The following is a 20911-nucleotide window of genomic DNA, read 5'->3' as shown; positions in this document are numbered from 1 at the left end:
GGTTTTTTTTTTTTTACCAAAAGGATAAATCATATAGAATTACAAGAAAGAATTATAATTAATTATGATCGGACCCTGATCATAATTCCATATGATCCATTAAATATTGACAAAAGTTCCTCGGATGAATTTAATGACTAACTCATGAGATATTATCATAATGAAATTTGGGATTTAAATCTCAATAAATTAAGATAATTGTTAATGTATTTCACCTTTTGCCACAATTTAATATTGACAAAGAAATCTGCCCCGAAAACAATACCATTACTTAGAAAATTATAAAAAATATACATCAAACTTATTTTTATTTTATAAAACCCAAACGAATTATTATCTCTCTTACGTGTCTGCGTCTCCATTTCTTAATCACTAAGAAGCCGCTTCGCAAACCCAACGGCGTCGTCGTCCTCGCGGTTCCATTCCAGCTTTCCCTTCGATCCTTCTCTTCCTCTCTTCTCCGATCCCTTCCCGTCCAAATTCCAATTCGATCGAGTACCAGATCCCGTAGATGGCGGAGGAAACCGCTTCCTCCCCCGTCGGTGATCCGGACGCCGTGCTGACTCCAAAGCGGCAGCAGCGCAGGGGCTTCGTCTCCCGGCTCTTGAGAGGGATCTTTGCAGCTGACGATGACATCCAGAAGAAGTTGGAGCACATCTCGAAGGAGGAGGCATCGATCCACTCCCGGTTAAAGAGAAGGGCGCAATCGTCGCGGAAGATCGCCCGGAATGTTATCTTCCTCTCAGTGATTATCGAGGTGGGGTTTCTGTCTGATCTTCGATTTGTGATTCCTTCAGAAACAGAATTTGATTTTACATCCGTAGATGGGAATCCTTTTCCATGTGGATCGACTTTTCTTGTCACCGAGTCGGATACCGAAATGGAAGATCTAGTGTATTAAAGAGCGTGGAAATGGAATGTTGATTTAACAAATTCGTAAACGTTCACAAATAAGACATCTAAGGAATGCTCGACAACTTTGGCAAGCAATGATTAATGGAAAAAATTTACCTACCCCAAACACTATGTTTTCTGTAACTTTATACGAATTCTTCTTGAGAAGAGAAATCTAGTTGATAATAATACTGCGTTTTTAGAGGAAATATGAGATTTTGATTCTACTTAATGTAGTATTATTAGCGATTTGATCTTTCTTAACCTTCAGTTCCAGACCTATAGTCCTGGATTTCTCATGCTAAATAAATCCTCCTTGAAACCAAATATTCTTATCAATCTTCCTAAGCTTTCAAATATTCTTCAACTTCTGTGCATTTTTGTCAGCCAGAATTTGTTTGCGCCTAATAGTTCACAGCATTGGTTCTTGATGTAGGAAGGTGCCCCTTCTATTGTTCTTCTCAATATATTTCTCAATTGCATATATAGATGTACTGTTTCTCATTCATGTTAGCATGCCGCTGTCCTGTCCTGATTGACAGTAGAAACAGTTCTTCCAAACCAACATCTAGGTTTCCAAATTGACTAATCCACAAGATGACTGAATGAAGTCAGTATGTGGTATTTCATGAGCTGCAAAAGTTCAATTCGTCTGATGTTTTGAATATTAAATTTCTTCCTTTAATTGAATGTATTTAGCAAATTGCCAATGATAGATCATAATATGTTGCTCATGTAACTTGTTAAATCTGTGTCTGCATTTGGTGGTGTTGGCATGAACCATGTTTAACCTACTAAAATTTGATTGAATCTTTCCACTTCCCAGGTTGTAGCTGTGAGCTATGCTATAGCTAGTACAAGATCAAAAGATTTGGATTGGAAAATGAGAGCTACTTGTGTTTTGCCTATGTTTATAATACCTGTCTTATCAACTGTTGTCTACTCCTCACTTCTGCGACTCACAAGATTGCGTAAGTATCTTAAACTCTTCACCAAACATTAGTCTATTTTGCATCTTATCTTTCAATTTCTTTAATTGTTTTTACAGTCTATTCTACAAAACAAATTTTGTTTGCATTGTCTAAACTTGTTGACCTTTTCCACATTTCTTGCTAGTCATAGACATAGTGAGTGTATTAATTGCACAAAGAGAACACAATAATTCCTACTGGTTATCATAAAAAAAAGACTATGAATGTGCTAGTTATTTGAACTATACAAATTTAGCCAGCCACTTAGACCATAAAAAGAGATGGTAGTCAAATTTATTAGGTCTCAAATCTCATCTTAACAGCAACTCATGTTCCCCTAATGTGTCACAGTCCTACTGTTTGCAGCTTCGAAACATTTGAATCTTTTATCTATGTATGATGTAATTGATTATGGAAAGTAAATAAACAAACTACTTTGTGTATTGGAATATGATGTAACATTTTCTTTCCAAGTGACTCAAAATGTCGCATTGTCTATGCAATGTTTTGGAAGACCCTAGTTCAATGGTTATTGATAGTCTTTTTATATAGACATTATCATTTCTAAGAAGATGGCTTGATTGCTTTTGTTAAATGTATTAGAGCAATCAGGTAGAAGTTGTGGTTTAGTCCCATAATGCTAGTTTAGGTTTAGGTTTTTTATGATTGACTCATATATATACATATAATTATCCATTTACAACAATAAAATTAGAATTATTCCTTTCCTGATGCCTAAAATGGTAGAGATTTTAGGTCATGATCTCCCCTCATCCACCTTGTCTTCTCTCTCTCCTCGTTTTTCTTCTTCTTCTCTCATATTCTTGTCACCACGCGTTAATGATGACATCTCAACATGCAACTTCCTTAATGGCTTTTAAAGGGTAAAATATCTTCAATTTTATCTTTTTTGTTACACTGCTCAAGCTCCCAATTCAGTTCTCTCAAATATATATTCATCTTGCTTTTTAAGAGTTCCCAAGTTAGTCCCTCTCATGACACTTTGCAAGCATATCACCTAAAGATGGCGCTTTCACCCCGGGACGGAGCTAGGATCTTGATTCAATGTAGGTAACAATATAATATAATTAATAAAATAAAAAATCTTATAATCATAAAGCATTACAAAATAATTACTTCACAATTGTTCTTTTAGAGTCTTCATACTTTGAAACCTTTCTATAATAGATTCATTATCAATTGTTAAAAATATTTTTGTCTCTACATGGACACTAAGACTACCATTCATTCAATCATCATCCATTCGATTGCACAACCTGTCTTTCACAATTCTCATGGCAGAAAACACTTTCTCTACGGTCGTAGTCGCAATCGGCAGAATGTCAAAAGCTTACAAACCAATAGATGCACTATACTTTTCTTTGACATAACTAATTTCTCAGAAAAATCAAATTCTTCAATTCTATCGTCTTCACTATTTTGTTTTTTTTTGGTTCTAGATCTTTTCTTTTAAAAAATCTATGCATTGTAAATATAGTTATTTCCTAATGAAATAAACAAAAAAATTAACTTTTGATTGACAATAATAATAATAATAAATTGTTTGAAAAAAATTGTCCAAACTTGTCCATGCAAGTAAAACTAACAATCCAAACTTAAACATTGAAAATACTAAAGCACTCTGAGTTCTCTAAAGCATCTCATATTAGAAGATCAATCTAGTGACCAAACTGTCAAATTCCATGCGCATTGACTGCCATGTTCAAATTTCATCATGCCAAGCTCATCACCGAGGAGTCCATGGCAGAACTATGCCATGAACACCACCATTCTTATTCCCCTAGTGAGAACTCTTGAAACCGTAAAGAATCATGGAGTCTCGTTGGTTCTCGACCGCCCCCTTCTGATGCATCTCATGGAAGATCAATCTGATAACCAAGCTTTGGATCTGGCCTACTGAGTCACACCGTCGCCCTTCGCATTGCAAGCTTCATCAGACCAAGCTCTTCAACAAGGAGTTCATCGCAGAATCGTGCAATGTACTTGAGGTCATAAAATCTTCCTATGAGAATGTTGTTTGCCAACGGAAGTGGACTTCCACCGGCCATCATCTTTATCAAGTATCCAATGTCACAGATGAACAGTCGTCTCCGCCGCTGAATAACTTTTCTTGGAGCAGCGTATCGCAGCGAACATAAAACGATGCCGCTACCTTCTAATAAAAGAATGGTCTCCTTCAAGCATTATTGTACAAGAAAGTATTCACCAGCTAGCTAGAGAGATTAAAATTAGATATTTATGTTGGAGCAATCTGGGTACCTAGGTTTTGATGTTTGGGTAAAGGTTTAAGTTAGGTTTATTGTTGTATTTGATATGCATTGTGAGTGTGCAGGATACAGGTACAACATAAGTCCAAGTGTGATCTTGGAAAAGGAGGAAAGTCCAAGGATGAGTCTTGGCGGTGTAAGTCCAAGCATGTAGTCTTACAACGTAAGTCCAAGTATGACTTGGCAATGGACGAAGTTTCGGAGGTGCGACCTCTTGGCAAATGAAGACCCGACAACAATGACAAGGCCGATGGAAGCTCCAGAAGGCAAGACGTGAAAGATGGGGAGGCATCCGAGGGACACAAGGCTGATGGAGGAGGCTAGAAGGCTAGGTCTAGGTTGGTCGGACGAGAACGAGTGCTGAGTGAATGCACTCGGGGTAAAATCCTAGAATTAGGGTAACTGTAGTAGTACTGTAGCAGTATTGTAGTGTTACTGTAGCAGTACTGTAGCAGTCGACTGGTGGTTTCATCAGTCGACTGGGAGCGAACAGAGGGCTGGTATCGAGCCGTTGGGCTACAACGGTCGAATTTCCACGAAGTGCAGTTGACTCCATGTTTTGGCAGTCGACTGGTAGGCGGGGTTTTCCAACCTATGACCTATATAACCAAGCATTGGAAGCTTGGTTAAAGTTGACGAAATTAGTGGTGGTTAACCCTAATTAGAGTCTCCTAGTGCCCAAGTGATCTAGCGTGCTTGTACAAGGTTGTGGCGAGGTTTCTCCACCCACAAGAAGCTACACGAGCTAGCCGGAGGTTTTCCGAGGAGTCATCCACCGACGGATCGGGATCGTCCACCTTACGAACAACCGTGGAGTAAGAGCTTCATCTCCGAACCACGTTACACAACGTGTCATTGGGTTTGCTTCTTGTTTATTGTTTTCTAGGGTTAGTTTTCCTTTTGTTTGTTAGTATTTTTGTTTCCGCTGTGCACTAACAAGCGTAAGAAGCGACGATTTGGGTGAGACGCTATTCACTCCCCCTTTAGCGAACGTCAAGGTCCCAACAATTTATACATCTTTAATATTATTTAGAGTTTAATCATCTGAATCCTAAATTTATTGGGCTTTATCTGATTATAACTCAGCTCAAAAAAACTGAGTTGTGGAAGCTCAGAGCTTGAGTCCAAACTTCTAGTTTTTGAACGTATTGAAATGAATTTTTAATTAATTTTATTTATTTATTTTTTCTGGTTCCAGTGGCAACCGCCCACATTGGGCCCATGTAAGCTCCACCCATGCTTCCGCCTAATGTAGAAGCTGCTTTGCACCACTCTGACTACCTTCTATACCACCCGAATTTCATTCAATGCTTGTTCTACATCTTATCCTAGATTTGCATCAACTATGAGGGCTACTTCCTCGATCTCTATGATTTCTAGCTCAGGCTCCTCTTCCTACAACTTCCAATGGATTTTTATCTCTTCATAGAATCTATAATAAAATCCTCCTTGCCTTCTCCTCTGCTAAGTTTTGTCTTGTTAAAGTTGCATTACGACGGAGGGTCTCATGAAATTGTCTTCCTTACCCTATTCTTCATCTTCTTGTTCAAGTCGTATCTCTTCATGCATCTTTGATCTTTCAGCCAATAAAATTTCAATTTGATTAATCGGTGAGGTTCTTTTTTCCTTTGTGTGAAATAGTTATCCTCTGCTTCATCAATATTTCTGTGTGAGTTTCAATTTGATTTGGCGTTGAATATCTTGTAGCTTCATTAGTAGTATTACTTTTGTAGTTTGGTTGGGCTGTTATTGATAGTTGGACTTAGCTTCATGAACATTTAAATATTAGTCTAGTTTATCACTCTTCAATTTGGTTATCTCATTTTCTTATCGTTTGTCTGACTTTTCTCAAAATGATGTTCTACTACCACCAACTTGGTGGTTGATCTCATGGTATGAGAAGCTTATGATATCATGTCTTATTCAACCCAATTGATGATATAGTTGTTTGATTTTCATGCTCTTCTGTCGTATGACAGAAATGTTGACAAACTGTCCAGTGGACAATAGTATATTTTAATTTTAATCATTGATTATCATCATTGCACTTTCTTTGCAGTTGATAAGAAGGACCAGAAAACCCTTGAAAGGCTTCGTGCTGAGAGAAAAGAAACAATTGACGAGCTCAAGGAGAAAACAAATTATTACAGTACACAACAACTCATTCAGGTCTCATTCTTGTTGTTATATTGCTTCCTGGATCTTGTACTGGTTATGCTTTTACATTTGAAAATTCAGCAATACCTTCTGTCATGTACTTTCTGTATTTCGCCAAAATTTCACTCCTTGTGTTCTATCTCTGTCGGAGAAATTCTAAAGTTTGTTCAAGTGTGATAGAAGTATGACTTCTTTGATTTATTACTGATTGAGGAACATTAAACCAGAGGTATGATCTCGATCCTGCTGCAAAGGCAGCTGCAGCAACTGTTTTGGCATCTAAACTTGGTGCAGATTCCGGCTTAAAACTCCAAGTAGGAGAAGAAATTTCAGATCCATCAGGCAAAAGTCATGATGTTGAACTAGTGCAATCTTCCGGTTTACGTAACAGAAAGCCATCACGTGCAGTAGCTTCCAGTTCTGGGAGCACTACATCTGAGTTAATTGATGACGCCTTTAATGACTTTGCCACTACCAATCAAGGAATTAGCTCTCCGAACCATAGGGTCGTGGAACACTTTAAAGGTTCAGTCTTCAGCGAAGGGAGTTGGCTTTCCCGAATTGCAGCCTTGCTCGTGGGAGAGGATCCAACTCAGTGCTATGCGCTGATTTGTGCCCACTGTCACATGCACAATGGTGAGTGATTAAAGTACTACCTTGTATTGTCCAAATGTAGATGTGATTGTAGCTTTCTTCATCTTCACAAAACTTATGGGTCGAATATGTGCAGGTTTAGCCAAGAAAGAGGATTTTTCCTACATTACCTATTACTGCCCCCACTGCCATGGATTAAATGGACAAAAGCATCAGGAGGAACATGAAATGAGTATTGATTCTGGAAAGGACACGCCTATCTCTTCTCCATACAGCGATAACACCTACCAAAGTGAGAACAACACTAGTTTAACTACTAAGGATGCTGTCAGCAGCAGTTTAGCGATGGTAAAAGAGAGCCCCGAAGATGTTGATGAGGACGTGCGTAACAATGCTACTGGAATTGCAGGTTTGGTAAATGAAAAAATTGATGAAAAAGAATCGGTTAAGACTGCTACTTGAAATTTGTGTTTCTTTGAGAAGATTGCCCGTGCATCGTTTTTTTTTATTAGAATGAATCTTACTTCTTTTGTGTATATTAAAAGCACTTGATAGGTGGCTGTAGGTAATTACGGATTTATTTGTGGCCATTTGGTTCCATCTCAAAGGTAATTACGGACTTATTCGTGAAAATAGATACTATCAATCTTGGTATTTGCTGTATTTGCCTCTGTTTCATCATGAAAACAGTGATAAAGATTTCTTGTTTATCTTCTGAATACATTATTAATTGGATTTGTGGATTTGAATCGCAAATCTGTTGCTAATGATTGATTAATCTATAGAAATTGATTGTTTTTTTAGCAATTTTTTTAAAAAAAATATTTTTATAAAAATACCTAGCTTCCACCTTTCACATCAATTTCATCTCCCTTAGAAATCTTTTATAAGCCTTGTATGCTCATTAGAGCCTTATTTCTTTGCTTTCACAATTTGAAAACACTATCGTGGTAAAAGGTCATATGTTAATCCCAGGTGCCCCATATGATCAATCTCACATTCATTTATAAAGAAGTAAATTATTGATAACTTTACCTTTGAACAGTGACTATTGTACGAGGAAGGATATGAATTTGGTAAGAATTATACTGTCAATAATTGACCTCTAAATCTATTGATGGCCATGTCCCATGTAATGACCATTTGTTGACGAAAACACTCGCCTTATTGCATCAACTACTGAAAACATCCTCCTCGTTTCATAATATTGGAAACCATTCACCTTCCAACTATCCCCTACATTTCAGCTCATCCTAACCACTTCAATCTAATCCCGATCAAACTAAAATCACCTCAGTCAAACACATCTACTACTTTCAAGCCCACTTTAATCAACTCATTTTGACCTTTCAATCGATTTCCCTCAAGTGAGCTACAAGCTAGTTTAAACAATTGACAAACCTTTTTTTTATTGTGTTTTACCTATGGCACTTACCATGAACAAATAGAAACAAGAAACTTAAAAAACCATGAGGTCATTCAATGCTATTAGATCGAAGAAGATTAGAAGAACACTATGGAAGGCAATATAAAACTTTGGTTATTAGGCCTGGTTTGCATCTTCTGAAGCATATTTAGATTAGACTAGTTACTTCAACCTATTTTTCTTTTCAAAGAAATAATCAAACAATATTTTGAAGAAAAACTAGGAAAGATTGCAACCCAAAGAAAAAAAAATATCAACCATTATTTCCTTACATCCAAACACATGACTCCATTGATGCAACAAATACATATAAATTTTTTGGATGAGAAATTTTTGGTCAAAGCTGAATAACCCTGGAGGACACAATTTTGTTGCCTCTGGCTAGGTTCAGTACCTCTCTGGCTCTCCATCAGGTCTTCCCATTGAAAAATTTAAATGTAGAAGACTGAGTGAGACTGCTTTGCACAGCATTTCCTAGAGAATCTTTTACACCGAGCTCATTAGATCATCCTCTCTCGGGAGGTCTGAAGCATGTTGGATCCGGCTTCAAGTAACCGCTTCCAGGTGTGTTGATATTAACCTTTCATAATTGATATGAAAAAGGAATTGGTGTTAGGTGACTAACCAAAATATTGAATGATAAACCATCTATGATGAACTCGCACAAATCAAATGCCAAACAATTTAGTTAGTACAATTAACTTAACTAGATCGCGCATGTATGATAGTATTTTTTATATATATATATATATAATCAATCAGCATTGCACACTTATTATTCAGTGATGTTGCAGTGATGTTTTCTTTGTTTTGCATTTCGCCAAAGAACCAAAAACAACCAAAACTTCTAACAACTTACCCAATTATTGATAATTTATTTCTCCTCGCAGAAGAAATAGTCATTTGGTATTCGTGATAAAAAATGAAATCTAGGGACATTTATCCAAGTTCATATAAACATTTATCTTACCTCCTAGATTAGGCAATTTATCAACAAGTGATTTAACAGTTCTTATTAATTTACTCCCTTCGAGAGTGTGTGAGGCCACCCTAGAGGGGACACAAGGTGACGGCTTCACCTTTTGCCACCAAAGGTGCAATTGAGCTTAATCAATGTAGTATTGCATCAACCAGATTTAACAACAAGAACATCAAAACTTGAAACATCTAAAATTCTACAGTCTCGGTCGCAAGCTTCAACATTATCAGAAAAACCAAGAGTGAAGAAAGAAGATGATAGATGATGTCGACCACAAAGCAACTTCCAACTCATAATCAGTCTTTCTGGTTTATCTAAGTTACCATCGTTGAATCGAGTAATTCAAGTTAAGGAAACAATCAGAGAAACATAACTTACATGCTCATCAAGAGGTGCAAGACTGCTGAGAAGCCTATCATTTACGGTTACCGGCATGGAAGGCATCTGTCTCAATGACCCAGGAAGCTGGTTCATTCCTCTAGAGAGAATAGTTATTCTGGGGAAAGGGTTTCATGTTTCAGAAATTATGATCGAAAGAGAATCAGAGTATAAAGATTGGAGATAAAAGAAAGGAAAAGAACGCATACTACCTATTCTCCAGTGTGGCAATGTTATTTCTCGTGCGATGAAACAAACTTATGTTATCTTGCATCTGCAATATGGAGAAAATATGTTTGATAAATGATAACCAGGAAAGCTAAAAAGGTGAGGCAAAACTGAACAAGGATGATCAAGACAACAACATAACAATGTCAGTCATAGCACATTTCATGTACAGGAGGATCATGGCATGATGGCACAGGGTGTCAATGGCACGACACCTTGTTTTTGTGTTCTCTGACCAGAAAGCATGTGAATAGCTTGCCGCCTGCAAATTAGCTCCATGGATAAACTACACAGGCATGCATGATTTTAATCCTGATCTACTCAGTTATGGTAAATCTTTACTTTTTTCCGCGGTCTACAATTGATACTTTGAAATCAGAATATGGCAAATACATTTGATCTGCCCACAATCATTGTATCTATTCTCTTGTAGGGCGATAAAGTTGCACTTCACCACCCTAACCACATAAAAAAGATTTTCCAAGATATGAAGTCTCTCCACTAAGAGACAAAGGAAAACTAACAGCATAATGTAAGAACAAGATTCTAAAAAATGAAGGAAATTCCCTCAATCTCTCGAGTCTATACATTCAAATTGAAATGATCTTGACAATATTACTGGAATGTGTTAAAGAATGTACACTCATAATTTAGTTTTTACATATAGTTAATATAATCCTATAGCTGACCCCAAATAGTTGGAACAAGTGATAATGACGTTGCAAAAAATGTAGAACAAAATGAATATATCATGAAGAAAAGCGATACATCTCGATACTTCATGCCAAGGATATCAAGATGTTAAAATATTCCTTGAATATGCTCCCAAATTGAACTAACTAGAGAAGATAATAAAAAAAAAAGACAGCCCGGTGCACAAAGCTCCCGCCATGCGGGATCCTGGGGAAGGATTCATTGTACGTAGCCTTACCTGCTTTTTGTAAGAGGCTGTTTCCAGGATTCGAACCTGTGACCTTTTGGTCATATGACAACAACTTTATTGCGCCAAGGCTCCCCTTCTAACTAGAGAAGATAATAAGAAGTTGAATTTACCATGTAGTAGCAATAAGAAAGTTGATTGTGATCATACTCATTAAACATTCTTGCAGTAGCTGGCTTCAGCACACCCATTTGTTCATAGAAAAGGAAGCACCGAGTATGTTAGATATTATAATATATTAGAAACCAGTCTCATAATCCAGATGTCTCAGACAAACATAAGATGCCGACTATAGTTTTTAACAAAATCTCAAATTGGAGCCTCATTGTTTAGTAAAACATTATGATTTCATGGAAAGCCAAGGAAGATCCATATGTCATAAACAACACTAACCACATGAACTTCTTCCCCAATTGAGTGTGTTCCTTCATGTCAAATTGGTAATATATTTGCCAGTAAAAGAAAGAAATGTATCATGAGCATAATGTAGTTTCTTCTTTTGTTTTAGTTAAGGGAAAAAATATGGACTACTACACATTTATAGTCGGTTTTATCAAAGGCTGCTTTTTCTCTTTTGCCTTTTTATGTTTTCCATTCAATGGTTTAGGAAAAGCATTGAGTGTTACAAAATAGTCAATAGAGGGCTTAAACCTACCTAAATAGAAATACTAGATGGAAGATGGGCAAGCAGAGTTTTTTTTTCCCTCTCTTAGTTTCTTTTTGTGCAGCAAAAGTTAACCAAATACGTATTAATCTCTAGTAACACCCGACATGTTATACCTTGTATTTTGGTAAGTTTAAGGTTGGTTTGGACATTCTATTGAAAAATTGAATAGTTTTCGTGAAATCATCCGATCAAGTGAGATAGAGACAATTGAAAAAGTAGTGCACAACAGGGGCACCCTTGTTATGATTCATGATGCTGAATACTCTGACCAAACAATGTCAGGCCAAAGCTAATACAAACTGAAAATCAAAGCACAATTTCAAACTTATGACTAAAGCAGAAAGCAAGAAGACGTACAATAATCATCATGTGAATAAAAAAAACCAATAATAAAAGGAATAAAAGATAACAAACCATTCCTCCCTCAAGATTTCTTGCAATCTCCTTCAGACATTTTTCATTTTTCTCCAGAAGACTCTTCAGTTCTGCATCCAAGGTGAATCATGTAAGCAATTAAGTAGTAAACATTACTGACAATATATGAACTAACATGACAAGAAAAAAGATGAAGTGACATGCTGATTTACACTTTAATTCGCTAACAATTGAAAGATTTAAAATCTATACAAGCACACTTTGGTATAAGTAAGATAGAATCTTTACTATGATATTTCAATCAGAATATTAACAGATCTTCATGAAGACATTTAGGCTCTCTATGGCAAAGAGAAAGATAAACAAATTACAACAACAATAACAACAACCGAGCCTTATCCCACTAGGTGGGGTCGGCTATATGGATCCTTTTACGCCATTGAGCTCTATCTCTAACTATACCATCATCTATATTTAAATAAAGTTTATATTGGTTTATCGTGGCTAACCAAATCTTTTTTGGTCTTCCTCGTCCTCGTTTGATATGCGTGTTTATCATAGTTTTACATCGCCTAACTGGAGCATTTATTGGTCGCCTAAGTATATGCTTATACCATCTTAAACGTATCTCGGAATTTTTCCTCAATAGATGCAACTTCGACTTTTTCTCTAATGCTCTCATTTCTTATTCTGTCCATTCTCGTATGTCCACACATCCACCTTAACATCCTCATCTCTGCAACTTTCATCTTCTGCTCATGTGCTCGAGTCATAGCCCAACATTCAGCTCCATATAACATAGCAGGCAAAACACTCAACGCTCTCCTCCATTTCAATCATCCTGCTTGTATTTTATATAAGACATATCTCTCAATTCTTTCATCATTTTGTAAAAATGATTCTAAATATCTAAAACTCTTGGTTCCGGGCAACTCGTAGTCTCCTATCTTAACAATTGTCTTATTATATTTAATATTACTAAACTTAAATTTCATATATTCTGTCTTAAGCTACTAAGCCTAAAACCTTTCCCTTCTACTATTTCCCGCCAAGTTACTAGTTTAGCATTTATTCCTTCACGTGTTTCATCTACCAAAACAATATCATCTGTAAACAACATGCACCATGGTACTGTGTCTTGAATATGTGTAGAGTTCGTCCATAATTAGTGTAAAAAGATAGGGACTTAAAGTTGAATCTTGATGTAACCCTATCTTTATTGGAAATACTTCAGTTACTCTGCCTGAAGTTTTTTCTCTAGTCGTTACATTCTCATACATATCCTTAATTAGTTCAATAGATGTTACGCTAACACCTCTCTTTTCTAGAATTCTCCATATATGGACTCTATCATAAGTTTTTTCTAAGTCAATGAATACCATGTGTAGCTCTCGTTTTTGCTCCCGATATTTTTCAATTAATTGTCTAAGAAGAGGTATAACTTTTATTATCGACCTTCCAGGCATGAACCCAAATTGATTTTCGGTCACCGTGGTCATCTTCCTTAATCTTTTTCTATTACTTTTTCCCAAAATTTCATGGTATGACTCATTAATTTAATACCTCTATAGTTTGCACAATTTTGTATGTCTCCCTTGTTCTTATATAAAGGAATTAGAGTTCTTATCATCCATTGATCAGACATTTTTTTCGTTTCAATATCATGTTAAATAATTTTGTAAGCCATTCAATACCTTATTTTCCTAGACACTTTCATACCTCTATCAGAATATCATCTGGTCCAACGACTTTTCTATTATGCATCCTATTTAAAGCTTGTTCTACTTCTGAAGTTTGAACTCTATGATAAAAATTTAAATTTCTATGCTTATTTGACCTACTTAAATTATCTAAGTTAAGTTGATCACCTAAACTTTCATTAAAAAGTTAATGAAAATACCTCTCCCATAACTCTTTTATTTCTCCTTCGTTTACTAGTACCCTATTACATTCATCTTTAATATATTTTATTTGGATAAGATCTCTTGTCTTCCTTTCTCTCACTTTAGCTATTATATAAATGTCTCTTTCCCCTTCTTTTGTATCCAATTTTTGATATAGTCGTTCAAAAGTTTCATTCTTTGCTTCATTCACTACTCTCTTAGCTTCTTTATTGGCTATTGTATATTTTTTTAGGTTTTCCTTGTTCTTACAAATATATAATTCCTTATAAGCTATTCGTTTTTCCTTAACTTTCTCTTGTACTTTCTCATTCCACCATCAAGATTCCTTAATGGTGCATGTCCCCTTGACTCACCGAGTACACTCTTAGCTACTATTTTCAACTTTGATACCATTTTATCCCATGTTATATTAGAATCACCGTATATTTCATCTAATGCTTGTACTCCTACCTTCTCCTTGAATATATTTTGTTTCCCATCCTTTAACTTCCACCACTTAATTCTAGGAATCGTATATATTTTCTTTTTATTGATATTATATTTGAAATGTATATCCAACACTACTAACCTATGTTGGGTAGTTAAGCTTTCTCTAGGGATGACCTTGCAATCTCTACAATTCTTTCTATCCTTTTTCCTAACCATAAGAAAGTCAATTTGCGATTTATTATTATCACTTTTGAACATAACCAAGTGTTCTTCTCTTTTCTTAAAAAACGTATTAGCTAATATAAGGTCATATGCTATCGCAAAATCTAATATAGTTTTAACTTTCTCATTTCTTGTTCCAAACCCATAACCCCCATGTACCCTCTCATATTCTTCATTTGTCACTCCAACATACCCATTTAGATCACCTCCTATTAAAATCATTTCATTTGGTGCATGGAATGTTTTATAATATTTCATCCAAGTCGTCCAAAAACTTTGATTTGGTAGCTTCATCTAATCCTACTTGCGGTGCATATACACTAATTATGTTCATAGTTTCTTCGCCACTATTATCTTAAGGGTTATAATTCTATCTCCTTTTCTAACTACTTCTACAACCTCATCTTTTAACGAACTATCTACAACAATACCCACTTTATTTCTTGCTTTACTCTTTCCTGTGTACCATAACTTAAAACCCGAGTTCTCTATCAGTTTTGCCTTTTCGCCTCCCAATTTTGTCTCTTGTACACACAAAATACTAATTCTTTTTCTAATCAGCGTATCTACTACTTCCATTGATTTACCAGTGAGGGTTCCTATATTCCATGTTCTAAATCTTAGATTATTAGTTTTACTATCATATTTGTTCTCATCCAACCTATGGTGTGAGAACTCTTGCCTATTTAACATTACACCTAAGTTCTTATAGAGATGTAGCGATCCTTGTCGATACATTACAATTGGACCCTGCATCACGAACTCTTGCATATTTAGCACTACACCCGAGTTTTGGAGATGTAGCGGTCCTTGCCGAAACGTTATAGTTGAACCCTACAACGTGTTCCTTCCGGGGAACAACCTAACATTAACACAATAATTTAATGGATCAATTCATTGAATATTTGCCATAATTTTAACGCTGACTGACAACCTAACGCATGAGCTGTAAGGATGGAAGTTATGGAGTAAGCCGTCTTTATCAACCAAATGTGGTGAATTGCATTCATACAGATGATACAAGTAACTGAGAAGATATATAAATTGAAAACCAAAAGTAAAATGCAGAAAGCTTCACAATATACCATGGGTAGAAAAAATGGATATATAATAGCTTTTGATGGCAAATACCGGAGAAAGTATGGAACAACCATAAGATGGAAATCATTCATACTTGACACAATGTAATAAGGATGTGTGTATGTGGTTATTTCATGGAGAACACTAGTAAAATTTGCTAGACGAAAGATTCTAATTCATTTTGTTATATATAAAAATGCAAACAAAAAAAATTAATAAAAATGTGCAAACCAACAACTTTTAAGAAATTTTATGCGAACCTTCGGATCGAAGCTGATAATGGATGCTCATATGATGCATTGTTAGTAAATTAGGAGCCATAGAAGTATTTGTGGAAGGAAAACCCATCATCTTTTCCTAACACATTAAGAGAAAAGAATGAAGGCCAAAACATATTCAATTAATAAATAATTTAAAATTTCCTATAGGCATCCAAGCATTAGTTTTTTACATGATATCATGTAGTTCATCAAACAAAATAAATAACTAAGGTGAGCTAACATAAATCACTAATTTTTCAAAAAATATCAACTGATAGATTAGTGTCATATGGTGCACCCCATCGACACATTTTAACACGGCCATATTAGCATAATATTCCAAAATTACTTGAGCTTCCTCTCAAGACAAATATGAACTCCAAAGTCCACACCCACAGGGGTCTCATCTTTAGACAGTTGGTTTACTTGGCTTGAACAAATCATCACATTTTCAACAATATATCTCAATCAAGCGATGCGGTCATTAATTTCACCTTCCCCTTAGGATGATGTATATAAACTCCTTACTGTATCATGCTTACATGAACAGGTGGGTTGTCATGGGCATTTTTGCACATTTCCTTTTTGTTCATAATTTGCCATTTACACTAAAAAGTTATTATTATTGAATATTGATGTGGGTATAATCAACATGCTTGACCATAAGTGGGGATATCCTCCTTCATTTTTGCTAAAAGAAAGATCAATTAAATACAAAAAAAACTTCATTCATAAGATATCAGATAAGGCAAACCATGAGAAAAAGTCTTAGGCATTACCTTCATATCTTTTATCTTTTTTGTTGCATAATATTCTTCTGTTTTTCTCCTTTTTCCATTTTCCTTGTTCTGGAAAAGATTTCAATAACTTTACAATTCATAAAATTAAGCAAAAATAAAAATGATCACACATTTCATGATTTTTCAAAAATATAGCACATCATGAGCTAAATCATGGCATCTATGTACTCAAACTCTTGACTGACTCTTGGGACACTCAATGCCCCAAGTCAAATTCCAAATTCAGCCTTAAAATCTTTTAGAGAATGAATATCAAGCACCTAGATTTATAACCGTGTAGAATAGTCATATCTGAATCAGTACATTTTAGATTCTTACTGCCAGATTGGCATTTTGTAACATACAAAAATAATCTGCTAACCCAATGAATCATTAATCTGCTTGGTTGAATGCAACATGTTTTTTAAAGATTGTTGAAATGGTATTTTCCTTCTAGGAGTTGGGATTCAAACCCAAAGATTTAGGCAACAACTTCCAAAATTACCAACTGAGCAAACTAGCATTTTCTTTATTAGGGTTAAGCATTATTTAGCATAAAATAATTAAATATTGACATGTGAAAATGATAGATACATTAAATATTTAGATTAGCTTCCCCTCACACGAAGAAGCAATTGAATAGGTCAACACAGTTAGAGGTATAGTGAAGTTAGTAAAAGAGGGTAAAACAAAAAAAACGCAACAATTTAATAGATAACATCAGCTCCAGAACCAAAAGTCCTAAGATATCATTCTATAAATTGAACTGTTTAAGAAATATTTAATGTAATCATAGTCATAAGCTTTGAAGCAGCAATCTTTAGTGTTACATGTTTTCATAAATCTTCTTTCTTGGAAGATGAAAAGGCCATAATTAGTCATTGTATTGGAGCCCCATGGTGGGTGTACCATTGGTATCTGGGAATTTAGCTGAAAAACTTCCTCTTTTTCTGGCTGATGTATTTGACAATATAGAAGTCCATAAGATAAGCGTATGCTAGAGGCAAAGTTATAAGTTATGTATATTACAAATGAAGGCGAGATTTGATTTATAGATTGGATCCAATTTCAATTGATTGAAAAATCTATAATAGAAAGTCTTATAGTCACACACTCTCATAACCAAAATCAATTGATTGAAAAATCTATAATAGAAAGTCTTATAGTCACACTCTCATAACCAAAATCAATCTTCATAACAAACTATCTCCTGTGGTTACAATCATATTATCTTGCATTGTCTACATATAATCTTCAAATGGACGCTACAAAGATAAAATAAATATGAAATCAAACATAGTAAATTGTGGATCTTATAGATAGCACTTTAGCCCCGTGCATTACAAAACTTCTGCTTCAAGTAATAAGCAAGAAACTTGCAAATTTTGTAAAGCGTTAATATATATGAATCTCCCAAAGTCTCCCAACTTAATTAGTCTGAACTTGCTCGGTGCCTGGGGCACCCAAAGACCTTCACAGTGTTCCACCTCTGCTTACAAAGCATGGTATCTCTAAAGAAGAGGAAATTTTAACCAAACCTTTTCAACAGCCTAAGCTCGATTGCAAATGTATTTTACTTAAACATAACCTCCCACACCAAAAGAAGCATAGAACATTGGTGGGGGATAGACGTGGTTAGAATTGGTCAACTGTATGAAATATAACAGTAAGATCTTCAGGCGATGAAGTAGAGAACATGATAAGAAGTTTTCTAGTGTTTGTAAAAAGATCCAACTGATGTGTGCATACCTGCACCCTGTAAATACTTGGATGTGTCTACCATTATTTTATGTAGTATATCAGAGTAGGCTACAAGCTTTTGCATCTAAACTTCCAAAACAAAACAAAACAAAAAGTCAAACAAGTACCTGGAATCTATCTACTAGTTTCATTATTTTTTAAGATGAAAAAAAATATATATATATATATATATATATATTAAAAATTGTAATGCAAGATAAGTAGAACATCCAAAGTGAAAGATAATGACACAAAAGTGTCCATCTGCCAATAATAGACACAAAGCTATGGCTGAAGAATATATGACAACTCATAACAACAAGAAAATAACTTACAATCATCCACTGACATCTCAATGCAACATCCCTTATTGTCTTCTGAGGCAGCATAGCAGCTATCTTGGTGAACTTTTGTATCCTTGATTCACTTGCAAAACTGTAGATCACAAACAAATAACTGAAGGACTGGAGGAAGACTTTATGGTAGATTCATAGACAGGTTAATAGGCAAGCATGAAAGGAAAATCCTAAAAGCATGAGAACCAGCTAAGCTGTGAACATTAAAATGTACATAGACAACAAAAGATGCCAATGTGTGAAAGACAGCAGAAAGAAAAAATTGTTGAGGAAGATTTAGATGAAAAATGTTCAAGGAAAAAAACATGAAAAAACTAAATTCATTCCCTTTTCAAGTCTAATCTTCAATATTCAATGACACTTTTTCTTCTATGAACTAAGACGTCATAGCACTCCACCACTATAAAAATCAAAAAGAAAAGAATTTCAATAAAAAGTAATGAAATGTAGATCTCATACATACTTTATTAAGCCTTTGTTCAATGTTTCCACTTCATCTGGAGACCAATATTCAGGTGTACTCGAAACATGCCTGAACCAAGGCATCATTTCCTGTAAAACAGATCCTGCTGAGTATTGAGCTCAAATAGCAGTATCCATATGATTTGACATGCCAAAGCCAGCAGATATAAGAATGCTGACCATGTTAGTGTTTCCAGCCATAGTAGGTACGTCACCAGGAGCCATCCCTGTTGAGCTATCTATTGCACTTGACTGGAAACAGACCATGCGAGGATAATTAAATTGAGAACTCCTACTCTCCTGGTAAAAACCATTGTTAAGATTGGCTTCCATCTTGTACTGCTGCACTTGGATAGCACCTATTTATCATGGACTATCCATAACTGCGACCAATCGTACAAATAGCCAAAATCTTTATTTCTTTTTTTTTATAGCAGAACAAATACCTCAAAGAGATAAGAAAGTCAGCCTTACCTGCAGAAGGACCATGGGCAATGTCGTCAGTAGAATTTAAACAGAATAAATATTTTTATTAATACAACGTCTCTCTTAGATTCTATAACTTGAACTCAATCATCAATGAAGTTAATCCTTGGGCTACTACCTTGGTGCTCAAAGGGATATTAAATAGCTCAAACAGCATCGATAGGCGAGATCAAACTAGTACATGGATAGATTCGATAAAAAAAAATATATAACCAAAAAGCCAATCTTGATTGTCACCAAAGACCTCCGAGACCCGCATTCTTGAATCTTCTCAAACCACTCAAGAAGAAATAAGAATTTTAAACTTAAAATCGAAGCCCAATAAGCACACAAAAGACAAGGAAATCTACAAAAATACTAGAAATACTAAAGATACTAAAAAGTGGAAGCATGAAGCAGTACAAAATGACAGATTTTGGACACTCATCAATCTCCGGCACGCACCAGAGGCTGTTCCTCCTCTCGATTGGCACGGACAGCAAAATTCTAATTAGATTCGAACCTTTACTCCTTTCTCTATGCCGTGCTCCTGCTTTTCCTCCTCTCCAATGGGGAGGCAGAGAAAAAGCCTCTATTTTCCCGAGAGCATAGATCGACAATATCGGAAATTGGAAGTTCGAAAGAAGCAGTACGAATCTGGATGCAAAATTAGATGCCAAGCCTCAAGCTCTCTCTTCCGCCGCCCTTTTGCTTTTCTGCCTCATTCTTCATTCAAATCCTCGCCTCTCCTTTTTACTACTCTTCCTTCTTCCCAAATCTCCGCCTCCTCTTCTCCTCTCCGCGAGATCAGATTTCGAGCAAATGGAGAAGTGCCCATCCCGTTCCGCCTCCACCCTCTTCTTCCTTAGTTAAAGATGCCGTCACCATTCGCCCCTCGACTCCAGGTTTATTACGATCGAATGCCACTTTGGCGGCAAAGTGTCAAGTTCTAACCGAAACAGGTGGCTCGATCTCGTCCCTGCGATTTACCTTTTGGAAGTCGCAACCTTACTTCCAAGACTGCCGATCCAACGGTCCAGATCCACCAAGTTCTTCACTGCGCCCCGTTCTGTTACCTGCCAAATCATTGGCACATGAAGCGGTTACCCACTGAGAAAACGCCGGGCCCCACCGAAGGCTTGTGGTACGTGTGACTGTCTGAACATGTCCGAGTAGTGCAAAGTTGGAAACGGCAAGGCCATCAGGTGGGCACGTGGAACGATACTAGTGGTCGAAAATGGCGGCCAGCAGGTGGGTCTAGAAAATGGAAATAATAAAAAGGACGGTGACCCACTAATCGTACTTGGAAATGATGTC

General features: G+C 35.9%; 2 protein-coding genes across 9 annotated transcripts; one reads left to right on the top strand and one right to left on the bottom strand.

Moving 5' to 3' along the window:
* The first annotated feature begins 348 nt into the window (after window positions 1–348).
* Window positions 349–7614, top strand: LOC122029899 (uncharacterized protein At2g24330-like). The gene is made up of 5 exons (XM_042589038.1): window positions 349–757; window positions 1721–1865; window positions 6213–6322; window positions 6538–6946; window positions 7041–7614. Exons 1-5 carry the CDS (start codon window positions 512–514, stop codon window positions 7364–7366), a joined length of 1236 nt encoding a protein of 411 aa, XP_042444972.1. The 5' UTR covers window positions 349–511; the 3' UTR covers window positions 7367–7614.
* Window positions 7615–8493: 879 nt separating this feature from the next.
* On the bottom strand, window positions 8494–20467 carry LOC122030135. Of its 8 annotated transcripts, none has more exons than XM_042589292.1 (11): window positions 20060–20467; window positions 19576–19603; window positions 19310–19488; window positions 19131–19219; window positions 18647–18746; window positions 16572–16640; window positions 15793–15889; window positions 11937–12007; window positions 9900–9961; window positions 9688–9805; window positions 8494–8910 (listed from the first exon to the last, which is right to left on the bottom strand). In XM_042589292.1, exons 3-11 carry the CDS (start codon window positions 19460–19462, stop codon window positions 8836–8838), a joined length of 834 nt encoding a protein of 277 aa, XP_042445226.1. In that variant the 5' UTR covers window positions 19463–19488; window positions 19576–19603; window positions 20060–20467; the 3' UTR covers window positions 8494–8835. The 8 variants fall into 8 exon arrangements, with proteins under 8 accessions (XP_042445226.1, XP_042445228.1, XP_042445227.1 ...); XM_042589294.1 differs by having other exon boundaries at window positions 19310–19471; XM_042589293.1 differs by having other exon boundaries at window positions 20118–20467.
* Between the last annotated feature and the right edge of the window lie 444 nt (window positions 20468–20911).

Source organism: Zingiber officinale, chromosome 10B (assembly GCF_018446385.1).
Source record: "Zingiber officinale cultivar Zhangliang chromosome 10B, Zo_v1.1, whole genome shotgun sequence".
In the NCBI taxonomy this organism is placed as follows: domain Eukaryota; kingdom Viridiplantae; phylum Streptophyta; class Magnoliopsida; order Zingiberales; family Zingiberaceae; genus Zingiber; species Zingiber officinale.
The sequence above is the reverse complement of the archived record's forward strand: the minus strand, read 5'-3'. Positions and strand labels throughout refer to the sequence as shown.

Excerpts from the sequence above, each read along its gene's own strand:
- LOC122029899 (XM_042589038.1), top strand. The coding sequence starts at position 512 with ATGGCGGAGGAAACCGCTTCCTCCCCCGTCGGTGATCCGGACGCCGTG. Across the intron at positions 758-1,720 it reads TCCTCTCAGTGATTATCGAG|GTTGTAGCTGTGAGCTATGC; the intron begins GTGGGGTTTCTG and ends TCCACTTCCCAG. Across the intron at positions 6,323-6,537 it reads GTACACAACAACTCATTCAG|AGGTATGATCTCGATCCTGC; the intron begins GTCTCATTCTTG and ends ACATTAAACCAG.
- LOC122030135 (XM_042589292.1), bottom strand. The coding sequence starts at position 19,462 with ATGGAAGCCAATCTTAACAATGGTTTTTACCAGGAGAGTAGGAGTTCT. Across the intron at positions 18,747-19,130 it reads TTGAACAAAGGCTTAATAAA|TTTTGCAAGTGAATCAAGGA; the intron begins GTATGTATGAGA and ends TGTGATCTACAG. Across the intron at positions 16,641-18,646 it reads TGAGATGTCAGTGGATGATT|AACAAGGAAAATGGAAAAAG; the intron begins GTAAGTTATTTT and ends AATCTTTTCCAG.